Genomic DNA, 12,066 nt, shown 5'->3' on the forward strand with positions numbered 1-12,066 from the left:
AGTGCTAGGATTACAGGCGTGCATCACTGTGCCTGGCCAAGCCTTGTTCGTTTTTATAATCCCCAAAACTTTTTCAAGGCTCTTTAAAATCTTGGTTATCACCTTTTCAAAATTCTCAAACCTCTACCTACCTCCCTTATCCACATTTAAAAGATGTTGTATACATTTAACATGTTAGGCTATCTAAGCTTTTTTCTATAAATGAAAAAGCAAGGAGGAAGTGAGATATCCTTTCTGGTAGATGCTGAGTGCTTCTGAATTTTGTTAACTGACTGAATCTGTCTCCAATATGCTATTGAAAGTGCTTTCTCAAGGTCACCAGTGACCCATTACCAAATCCAGTGAATTTTACCAATTCTTCCTGCATTCTAACGTCTCTGTAGCATCTGACACTTCCTTGATTGGTTTTGTTTTTTAGACAGAGTCTGCTGTGTCACCCAAGCTGCAGTGCAATGGCGCAATTGCAGCTCACTGCAGCCTCCACCTTCCGGGTGCAAGTGATTCTCCTGCCTCAGCCTCCCGAGTAGCTGGGATTACTGGCACCCACCAACTCACCTGGCTAATTTTTGTATCTTTAGTGGAGACGGACTTTCACCATGTTGGCCAGGCTGGTCTCGAACTCCTGACCTCAAGTGATCTGCCCACCTCGACCTCCCAAAATGCTAGGATTACAGATTTGAGCTACCTCGCCTGGCCTACTTCCTTGATTGTTTATATGATGTTCTCTTAATCCTCATTTGCTGTAACACAGCACACAATCACAGTTCTGTAGCTCTCTGACAGTGCCTTTCACTCCTTTAAGACTGTGTCCTCATGTCCCTTCAAACTGATATTCAGCCCCTTGAGAGGGACTTTTGATCTGAAGTTTGATCAAAAGTTTGGATTAGCTTAGAAGTGAGCTCTGAGGCCCAGCACAGTGGCTCACACCTGTAATCCCAGCACTTTGGGAGGCCGAGGTGGGCAGATCACGAGGTAAGGAGATCGAGACCATCCTGGCTAACACAGTGAAACCCTGTCTCTACTAAAAATACAAAAAATTAGCCGGGCGTCGTGGCACACACCTGTAGTCCTAGCTATGCGGGAGGCTGAGGCAGGAGAATTGTCGCTTGAACCCAGGAGGCGGAGGTTGCAGTGAGCCGAGATCATGCCACTGCACTCCAGCCTGGGCGACAGAGCGAGACTCCATCTCAAAAAAAAAAGAAAAAGAAAGAAAACAGTGAGCTCTGGAGGCAAAAAAATGGATGAAATAACTAGTCCAGTTTTCTTTGATTTGACCAAGTAGACCTAAATTTTCTGCTGCTAAAATTAAGTAAATAGTGACCTTTCCCCAAAGATTTCCACAGGAAAAATTTTGTCACTAGATAGAATTTTCTGAATTTTCCTTTTTTTCTCATATTTTTTTTTTTTTTTTTGAGATGGAGTTTCGTTCTGTTGCCCAGGGTGGAGTACAGTGGTGTGATCTCGGCTCACTGCAACCTCTGCCTCCTGGGTTCAAGTGATTCTCCTGCCTCAGCCTCCTGAGTAGCTGAGATTACAGGTGCGTGCCACCATGCCTGGCTAATTTTTGTATTTTTAGTAGGGACAGGGTTTCACCACGTTGGTCAGGCTGGTCTAGAGCTCCTGACCTCGTGATCCTCCCGCCTCGGCATCCCAAACTGCTAGGATTACAGGCCTGAGCCACTGCGCCCAGCCTCTCCCATAATTTTTTATTTTTATTTGTTTATTTTTTTTTGAGATGGAGTTTTGCTCTCGGCTCACTGCCACCTCTGCCTCCTGGGTTCAAGCGATTCTCCTGCCTAAGCCTGCCAAGCAGCTGGGATTACAGGTGCCCGCCGCCACACCCTGCTAATTTTTTATATTTAGTAGAGATGGGGTTTCACCGTGTTGGTCAGGCTGGTCTCAAACTCCTGACCTCGGGTGATCCACCTGCCTTGGCCTCCCAAAGTGTTGGGATTACAGGCGTGAGCCACCGTGCCTGGCCCCATAATTTTTTATACTTTTGTTTTTTGTTTTGTTTTGAGATGGAGTCTGGCTCTGTCGCCCAGGCTGGAGTGCAGTGGCGTGATCTCGGCTCACTGCAAGTCCTGCCTCCCGGGTTCATGCCCATTCTCCTGCCTCAGCCTCCCGAGTAGCTGGGACTACAGGTGCCCGCCACCACACCCAGCTAATTTTTTTGTATTTTTAGTAGAGATGGGCTTTCACCGTGTTAGCCAGGATGGCCTTGATCTCCTGACCTCATGATCCGCCCACCTCGGCCTCCCTAAGTGCTGGGATTACAGGCGTGAGCCACTGCGCCTGGCCAGTTTTTTACACTTTTGGTATCATCAATAGTCTATCAAGTAATGAATACAGCAAATGAACAAATTCACAACAAGTATTTTATGGTGTACTGAATAATGCAGCTTGGCTTTCAAGTACAACATCCCCTGAACTGGTCTGTTCTGATCTGTAGACTGGCTCCCTAGAGTTCCCTTGAAGTGGGCTGCACCTCTCAGTCCATCCCTACAGTCCACAGTCCTGAAGTCAGGTTCCAGAATGTCAGATGTCTGGCCTTAAATTCCCAACCAACTCTTCAAAATGAGTTTACACATAGGAAGGAGACCAAAATGGGAAGAGGGTCTAAACACCATAAGGAACAATTGAGGAAACCTGTGAGAAAGGCTTGGTCAAGGGCACATGCAAGTTGTCTTCAAGCATGTGTGGAAGAGAAATTAGATCTACTCTGTGAGTACAGAAGGCCAACCCAAGACTAATAGGAAAAAGTTTGTTTGTTTGTTTTGAGATGGAGTCTTGCTCTGTCACCGAGGCTGGAGTACAGTGGCATGATCCGATCTCAGCTCACTGCAGTCTTCGCCTCCCAGGTTCAAGCGATCCTTCTACCTCAGCCTCCTGCGTAGCTGGGACTACAGGTGTGCGCCACCACACCCAGCTAAAATTTGTATTTTTACTAAAGACAGGGTTTCACCATGTTGACCAGGCTGGTCTCGAACTCCTGACCTCAAGTGATCCGCCAGCCTTGGCCTCCCGAAGTGCTGGGATTATAAGTGTGAACTGCCACGCCCAGCCAGAAAAAGTTTTAACAGAGCTAGTTTAAAATCAAGTGATACTGTCTCAGGCAAGATGTTAGTTTCTGGTTTCTGGAAGTATTGGGAAGCAGAGGCTAAATGAACATTTGTCAGAGCTATAACAAAAGCAGTTCATCTACAGGATTGAGATTTGAACTTCCAAGTCAAATAATACCTTCCTCTCCCTTTTTAGAGGGAGGAGGAGCCCTTGTCTGAACATGGGGTTCCTAGCCTAAAAAAAATGAGATTTCAGACACAGGAGCAAAGATGGAAGCAGGGATAGATAGAGCTATAGATGAAGACATTCGGGGTGGAACAGGAGAAGCAATGATGAGGCTCCTTGGAGTAGTATAAAAGGTGACTGATGGAAGGGAAGGGTAAAGTGAGACAAGTCAGAGAAGGATATTGGGGAGGAGAGGAATGTCTGTGTGAGGGTTCAGAGAAAGAAGAAGGCCTGGTGTCTGCAGAAAATGGTAGCACTTTACCCAGAGAGGAGGGTGCAAGCCAGAGAATTGCATAGACGGTGTTACATGGAGAACACTTACCTTTCAACAGTGGAACTTGGGTATAGGCTCTTGTTCACTGGAAGGAAGACGCCAGTGTAATGGGAGCTTTAGCAAGCCCCCATCTTAAAAACTAACACAAAAGAGACCACCTACAACATGTTGGTAAAGAAAGTAAAGGCTGACTTATAACAATTGTGAATATTTAGAGAAATTCCAGGTGTGATTTCTGCTCTTAACCTACTTTTTTACTTTGACCTCTGGAGCATCTTTTGAAATATTAATCTCTTTAGTCACCAAATGTACTTTTCTCTTTCAGGCAGAAGGCCACAAGCTGTACAAGGACCTGAAGAACTTCCTTAGTGCAGTCAAAGGTGGGCAATGCAGCATGGGAGAATCCAGAGGGCATTTATACAGCTACTAGGAGGTTTGGGGTGGAAAACAATAGCCATACCCCCAGGTTTTTGTCATTTTATCATTTGACTACTCTTGACTCCTGGAACTTTGTGGGCTGAGGAAGAGTGACTTTTCCTTTCAGCCCCATCCAGCTTTCCTCACTTATATAACCTAAACCTTCTGAGTTTGTCCTTCTGAATTGGAACCACTGATTTGTCACCCATGTGATTACACCAACTACTGTTGGGGAAACATGATGGTGGGACTGAATTCTCTCCTTTCAGTGATGCATGAAAGTTCAAAAAGAGTGTCAGAAACCCTGCAGGAGATCTACAGCAGTGAGTGGGACGGTCATGAGGAGCTGAAGGCCATCGTAGGGGTAAGAGTGGCTTGAGTTTTACAACTTATTGGCACTTACTCCTGTTTGCATCTCAACCTCAGCTTAGCTTCTCTATCCAAGAAAATAGGAAAACAAAGGAGCCAGTTCACACTGTGCATTTGTGTAGCCTCAGTCACTGGGTGGTAGGAAGAAGCTACAACTCTTAAGGTAAAAGCAAGTTTTCCCTAATCTGTGGATCCCTCTAATTTTGACCCTCTTCTCCTCTTTAAAACATTATGGGAAGTTTTACCTCCTAAAGATTGGTTGTTTTTTAAAACAAACTTCATGCAGTTATACACTCTTAAACTTTCCCATCTAAGCTCTGGAGTCCAAGGCTTTGACCCTGTGCCCTGTTCTTAATCTCTGAATGTATGTTCAGACTCCCATAGAGCAGTTCCTTGGGGTAGGGGCTGTCTCTTTTCTTCCTCTGACTAGTCCCCAGAATCCAACATGGTATTCTAAATACGGTGCTACAAAAAAGGTTTTTGCAGGGAGAATTTGGGTATTTCCCTGGTAGGCAGTTGTTGTTGGGAAGTGGAGCCTTCACCAGCCTCTGACTCTATCCTACAGAATAATGATCTCCTTTGGGAAGACTACGAGGACAAACTGGCTGACCAGGCTGTGAGGACCATGGAAAACTATGTTGCCCAGTTCAGTGAAATTAAGGTACTCAATGTACAGAATCAAGGCTGGGTTGTGGATGACCCATCCAGGTTAGAGAACATATTGGGTTAAGCATTATAAGTAGAATTAGAGCTCACGATTAAGAAAGAAGTTTGGGTAAGTTAGGAGAAAGATTAAGGTTGAGGGTTAGACAAGAGGTTAGGATAGAAGGTTGGAAGTAGTGTGAAGTTTATGTTTAAACTTAGATTTCAAGGCTGGGTGCAGTGGCTCACACCTGTAATCCCAGTACTTTGGGAGGCCGATGCAAGAGAATCACTTGAGTCCAGGAGTTCGGGACCAGCCTGGGCAACATGGCAAAATCCCATCTCTACAAAAAATACAAAAAAAAATAGTCGTGTGGTGGTGCATGTCTGTAGTCCCAGTCACCCTAGGAGACTGAGGTGAAGGATCACTTCAGCTGGGGAGGGAGAGGTTGCAGTGAGCCGAGATCATGCCACTGTGCTCCGGCCTGGGTGACAGAGGCTGGTGTCTCAAAATAAGTAAATAAATAAAATAAACTTAGATTTCAGTAAGCTATATTTGGGCTGATTTCGAATTAGATCCAAGTTAGAGGCATCCCTTTTAGCTGTGAGAAACAATTGATGGCACTAAAGATGTTTATTGTATAGAAGAGGAAACATGGAGCAATCAAATAGTTATCTTCAAATATTTGAAAGTCTGTTAGGTAAAATAGGAATTCAACCTATTCTAAACTGTTCTGCTTTCTGTTCCAGAAAGCAGAATTAGAATTCATCTATTCATTCAGCTAGTTTTTTTGTTTTTTTTTTTTCTTTTTTTTGAGATGGAGTCTTGCTCTGTTGCCCAGGGTGGAGTGCAATGGCGCGGTCTTGGCTCACTGCAACCCCCACCTCCCGGGTTCTAGGGATTCTCCCGCCTCAGCCTCCCGAGTAGCTGGGGTTACAGGCATGCGTCACCACGCCCAGCTAATTTTTGTATTTTTAGTGGAGACAGGGTTTCTCTGTGTTGTCCAGGCTGGTCTCAAACTTCTGACATCAGGTGATCCGCCCACGGCCTCCCAAAGTGCTGGGATTGCAGGCGTGAGCCACTGCACCCGGCTCTAGTATTTATTAAACACCTACTCTGTCAAGCACCGTGCTGATTCAGAGGAAGAAGTTAGAAGGAGGCTGACTTAAGTTCCTAATAGTTAAAGCTTTCCAAAAATGAAATGAAATAGACTCAAAGATAGTGAGTTGTCTGTTCTTTGTGCAAACAGAAGTCAAACTACTTCTTATCTTGGATGTTATAGAGAAGCCTCATGGTATTGTATGGGAAATTGGACCAGATAATTGCTAAGATCTTTTCAAATTCTGTGACTGAGAGAATGAAACGGTTCAGTGACATAGTTTGCTTCTCACTGGTATAATTTATAGTTTGGATAAGGCTGAGTAGACTTTCTCTCAGTGGTTATAGTAATTTATAGCTTTTATTGTGTTTTAGAGCTTTCAAAGCACTTTGTATTCAGCATTCGATCTTTCAAATAACAGTTGTGTAAGGGGAGATGGGGCTACTGAGGCTCCAAAAGAGATGTGCCTTGCCACTGGCCACAGGCTATGAATGGCAGATTTGGGACTAATTCCCAAAAATCCAGACTTTCACTTTCATGTGATTCTCAAGGCCATTTCTCCTGGAGGCTGAACCAGTTTATAATGGGTTCATAGGAAATATTAAAATTTAATACAGTGGGAGGTGGAGGTGGAAATATATATACGTATTTAATTATATATCTATTACATATATATAATTAATACAGATTTCCACATGCTCTGTAGGACTCTATCTCCCTCTGAGAATCCCCCATTCTTCCCAGATACTGAGGGAGACCCCATGGGCGCAAAACCCTATTAGAAAGTGAAATTTGGGCCAGGTGCAGTTGCTCATGCCTGTAATCCCAGCACTTTGGGAGGCCGAGGTGGGCATATTACATGAGCCCAGGAGTTCGAGACCAGCCTGGCCAAGATGGCAAAACCCTATTTCAACTAAAAATACAAAAATTAGCCGGGCTTGGTGCACACACCTATAATTCCAGCTACCTGGGAGGCCAAAGCACAAAAATTGCTTGAATCTGGGAGGCAGAGGTTGCAGTGAGCTGAGATCGCACCACTGCACTCCAGCCTGGGCAACAGAGCAAGACCCTGTCTCAAAAAAAACAAAAGCAAAAAACAACGAAAGTGAAATTTGATAGTAGGATGCAAGAATCTTGCTCTCTGTTTGGTATTCTGTTACCTACATCCTGGCCACTAAAAAGTGAGTATCCACACCCTTTCTCATTACCCTGGGTCAGGAGAGAATTGCCAAGCGGGGTCGGAAACTCGTGGACTATGACAGTGCCCGACATCACCTGGAGGCAGTGCAGAATGCCAAGAAGAAAGATGAGGCCAAGACTGCCAAGGTAAATCAAAAACAACAACAAAAACTGGTAAACTCTTCCTGTTCTCCTCCTCATGGTGGTAGCAGGTGGCTGGGCCAACATGGGTATAGGAAATTATAAATTCAGCATCCAGTGTCCTAAAGGAAATCTGTTTCTTCTGACACTGATGCTGTAAGGATAGTCAGAGTCTTGAGGCTGGGGAGGGCATGGTCAGGGGAAGAAGAGGGATGGCTCCTAAAAAGCCTAGTGCCTAAAAAAATGCAGAGGATGAAGGAGGCATGCTGTAGTACTGGGTTCAGAATTGAGGGAGATTGTCTTGTCTCTTTTACCACCTAGGCAGAGGAAGAGTTCAACAAAGCCCAGACTGTGTTTGAAGATCTGAACCAAGAACTACTAGAGGAGCTGCCTATTCTTTATAATAGGTAATGACTGAAATTCAGAAAAGGTGCCTTTGCTTCACACAAGGCACCTTGTGTGCCTTGACAGTAAGTAGATAAAAGTGTTTTAGATTTAAATACCCACACTGCCCCCCCTTTTTATTTTTTCGAGACAGGGTCTCACTCTGTCACCCAGGCTAGAGTGCAGTAGCACTCAATCTCAGCTCACTGCAACCTCCACCTCCCTAGTTCAAGTGATTGTTGTGCTTCAGCCACCCGAGTACCTGGGATTACAGGCATGTGCCACCATGCCTGGCTAATTTTTTTTTGTATTTTTAGTAGAGATGGGGTTTCACCATGTTGCCCAGGCTGGTCTCGAACTGCTGGCTTCAAGTGATCCCCCTGCCTTGGTGTCCCAAAGTTCTGGGATTACAGGTGTGAGCCACCACGCCCAGCCAGATTTTCCACATTTAAAGAGAAATCTGAGCAGAAACTCCATTTGTATCCTTTCTTCTTTTTATTGTACAAGAGATGCATTAATAGAATTATGGTCAGAATATTTTATATTGTCACTTATTAGTGTACATAGGATGGAGCCTTTTTAATGAACACATGTATTCTAAAACATTATGTGACTCCTAATTAAAATGAAATTGAAATTTTATTTTTTATTTTATTAATTAATTAATTTATTTATTTATTTTGAGACAGGGTCTCACTCTGTCACCCAGGCTGGAGTGTGGCTCACTGTAACCTATGCCTCCCGGGTTCAAGCAATTCTCCCACCTCAGCTTCCTGAGTAGCTGGGACTACAGGCACATGCCACCACACCTGACTAATTTTTGTTTTTGTTTGTTTGTTTGTTTTGTTTTGAGACAGAGTCTCACTCTGTTGCCAGGCTGGAGTGCAGTGGCACAATCTCAGCTCGCTGCAACCTCCACCTCCTGGATTCAAGCGATTCTCCTGCCTCAGCCTCCCGAGTAGCTGGGACTACAGGCACGTGCCGCTAAGTCCAGCTAATTTTTTGTATTTTAGTAGAGATGGGGTTTCACCATGTTGGCCAGGATGGTCTCAATCTCCTGACCTTGTGATCCGCCCACCTCAGCCTCCCAAAGTGCTGGGATTACACGCGTGAGCCACCGTGCCTGGCCATTTTTGTATTTTTTGACAGGTTTCACCCTGTTGGACAGGCTGGTCTCAAACTCCTGACCTCAGGTGATCTACCTGCCCCAGCCTCCCAAAGTGCTGGGATTACAGGCATGAGCCACCGTGCCTGGCCTAGAAATGAAATTTAATACAGTTTCTTTAAAAGTATACTTCCTTGATTCACTTACAGGAGAATTCCATTAGTGTACATACAGGTGCAGAAGTCATCCTGTATTGCATAAAGGGAAAGAATAATTACTTACTGTAATAATTATAATTAGATAGCCTTATATTTATATAGCCCTTTAAAAAATTATTCAGAGCCCTTTCATGTCTCCTCAGCCCTTCAAGAGCCCAAATTAGATAACTGCATGAAACTGTTAAACTCTGGTGTCAACCTGAGCTGATATTGTCTCCCCTGGCCTTCCTGCTCCTAAGAATCACGTGTGTTCCTGGCCCAGCTCTGATGAATCCAGATCCCAGAACATCCTGAGTGTGGGATGTGGGATGGCTTTCTTTTTTTTTAAGGTAGAGTCTCGCTCTGTCGCCCAGGCTGGAGTGCAGTGGCACGATCTCGGCTCACTGCAACCTCTGCCTACCAGGTTCAAGCGACTCTCTTGCCTCAGCCTCCTGAGTAGCTGGGACTACAGGCACATGCCACCACGCCCGGCTAATTTTTTTTTTTTTTTAGTAGAGACGGGTTTTACCATGTTAGCCAGGATGGTCTTGATCTCCTGACTTCATGATACACCCACCTTGGCCTCCCAAAGTGCTGGGATTACAGGCGTGAGCCACCGTGCCCAGCGGGATGGCTTTCATTTAGGAGCCTTGGTGGCTGGTTTTGGCTTAAGTCCTACTTTGTATTTCAAACAAAGAACTCCTTTCCCGTGCCTTACTCGTATGTGTTTGTGGTTTTGCTTCCTAATAGTCGTATTGGCTGCTATGTGACCATCTTCCAAAACATTTCCAACTTGAGGGATGTCTTCTACAGGGAAATGAGCAAGGTGAGAGGTGTCTGGCCAATTGAGGCTCCTAGGTGTGTTTTCTAGTAAATACGAAGGTAGCCTTGAGTTACATGATTTCTTTAAATATCCGTATTGGCACCACAGATTTTGACTTTTATCTCATGATGAAATAAGAGCACTTGATTGTGTACTTAACTGTATTGAAACACATATATACACTATCCGAGGGCCCTCTTCATCTCCCTTAACAACTGAGTAAGTGTGTCCAAATTTGAGCTTTAGCATGAATAAAGGAGGTTAGGCCTATAGAAGGAAAAATTAAAATGGGGAACCCCATTGTGAAATCTCTATCTATTGTTGCTGGGGACTGGAGAGGGCAGTGTTTAAGGGCAAGTCAGTTTCTCAGGTGGTTGGTCTCAAGACTAATCCTGTCAGTGACAGGCAGCCATATAACATAATTTATGAAGTCTTTTCTAGTCCTGGGATTCCAAGATTCTTTGCTACTACAACATTTATATTAGTTATATTCACAAAGAGCTATACATACTACTCTCCATAGTTTATTTGGCTAAAGTATGATTTGCCTAGTTAATATTAAAAATGAGGTGTTTTGGTTTTTTTATTTTTGAGACGGAGTCTTGCTCTGGCGCCTAGGCTGGAGTGCAGTGGCGCAATCTCGGCTCACTGCAAGCTCCGCCTCCCGGGTTCACGCCATTCTCCTGCCTCAGCCTCCCGAGTAGCTGGGACTACAGGTGCCCACCACCACCCCCAGCTAATTTTTTTGTATTTTTAGTAGAGACGGGGTTTCACCGTGTTAGCCAGGATGGTCTCGATCTCCTGACCTCGTGATCCGCCCACCTCGGCCTCCCAAAGTGCTGGGATTACAGGCGTGAGCCTGTAAAATGAGTTTTACATTTTTAGGCGCCTGGCCTAAAAATGAGTTTTCATTCCCTGGATCACCTGTGAGAAGCTAGAACCTCAAATCAGACATCAGTTATGGACCCTGCCTTGAGACAGCTGCCAGTCTGATGGAAGAGGCAGAACTTAGAACACAGAGAGACAAGGAAGAGGGGGTGGCGGGACAGGACCCTGGACTCTAATGCTAGACAGATGAAGAGGAATTCACATCAGAATTGAAAGGGGGAGGGTTTATTTTGGGAAGTTGTCTGAAGGGGAGGGGAGAAGGGATATGCCACTCTCGGGTTCCCAGTTGGCTAGCATCCCCTTCTTTCTTATTGGCTCTAGCTGAACCACAATCTCTACGAGGTGATGAGCAAACTGGAGAAGCAACATTCCAATAAAGTCTTTGTGGTGAAGGGACTGTCAAGGTGAGCAGCATCCAAGACTCTTTTTTGCTTCGCTTGTCCTGTGTGTGAATGTATTCAACATCCTCATCTCCAGTCCAGAATCCTGACCTGTCCCTTATGTGCATGTGGGTGATGATGTTTGTTGTTTGTACTATGCTCCTATATAAATTATTTTGCTTTTTACTAAATATTTCTTTTTTTTTTTTTTGAGACGGAGTCTCACTCTGTCGCTCAGGCTGGAGCGCAGTGGCGCGATCTCGGCTCACTGCAAGCTCCGCCTCCCGGGTTCATGCCATTCTCCTGCCTCAGCCTCCTGAGTAGCTGGGACTACAGGCGCCCGCCATCATGCCCGGCTCATTTTTTTTTTTTTTTTTCTTTTTTGTATTTTTAGTAGAGATGGGGTTTCACCATGTTATCCAGGATGGTCTCAATCTCCTGACCTCGTGATCCACCCGCCTCGGCCTCACAAAGTGCTGGGATTACAGGCGTGAGCCACCGCGCCCGGCAGCTTTTTACTGAATATTTCAAGGCCAGACATGGTGGCTCATGCCTATAATCCCAGTACTTTGGGAGGCTGAGGCAGGAGAATCACTTGAGATCAGGAGTTTGAAACCAGTCTGGGCAACATAGTGAAATCTCATCTCTACAAAAAAAGATTAAAAGAAAAAAAAAATTAGCCGGGCAAGGTGGTGCGTACCTGTACTCCTAGCTACTCAGGAGGCTGAAGCAGGAGGATCACTTCAGTGCAGGAGTTTGAGGGTGCAGTGAGCTATGATCATGCCACTGCACTCCAGCCTGGGTGACAGAGCAAGACCCTGTCTCTCAAAAAATTAATAAAAATTAAATATTTTAGACATAACTGAATGTATAAAGAAT

General features: G+C 44.9%; 1 protein-coding gene across 3 annotated transcripts in view; it reads left to right on the top strand.

Annotated features, from left to right (window-relative positions):
• BIN2 (bridging integrator 2) overlaps window positions 1-12,066 on the top strand; it is a 43,084-nt gene that overhangs the window by 17,204 nt on the left and 13,814 nt on the right. For 2 of the 3 annotated variants that reach the window (XM_055357200.2, XM_019039414.4), the window contains exons 3-9: window positions 3,888-3,942; window positions 4,249-4,343; window positions 4,914-5,009; window positions 7,309-7,416; window positions 7,732-7,817; window positions 9,847-9,922; window positions 11,129-11,211. In XM_055357200.2, coding sequence (XP_055213175.1) covers window positions 3,888-3,942; window positions 4,249-4,343; window positions 4,914-5,009; window positions 7,309-7,416; window positions 7,732-7,817; window positions 9,847-9,922; window positions 11,129-11,211 — 599 coding nt within the window. Of the gene's footprint in view, window positions 1-3,887; window positions 3,943-4,248; window positions 4,344-4,371; window positions 4,512-4,913; window positions 5,010-7,308; window positions 7,417-7,731; window positions 7,818-9,846; window positions 9,923-11,128; window positions 11,212-12,066 lie in introns of those variants that run through there. The other variant, XM_019039415.3, reaches the window with a different exon arrangement.

This window comes from Gorilla gorilla, chromosome 10 (genome assembly GCF_029281585.2).
Source record: "Gorilla gorilla gorilla isolate KB3781 chromosome 10, NHGRI_mGorGor1-v2.1_pri, whole genome shotgun sequence".
In the NCBI taxonomy this organism is placed as follows: domain Eukaryota; kingdom Metazoa; phylum Chordata; class Mammalia; order Primates; family Hominidae; genus Gorilla; species Gorilla gorilla.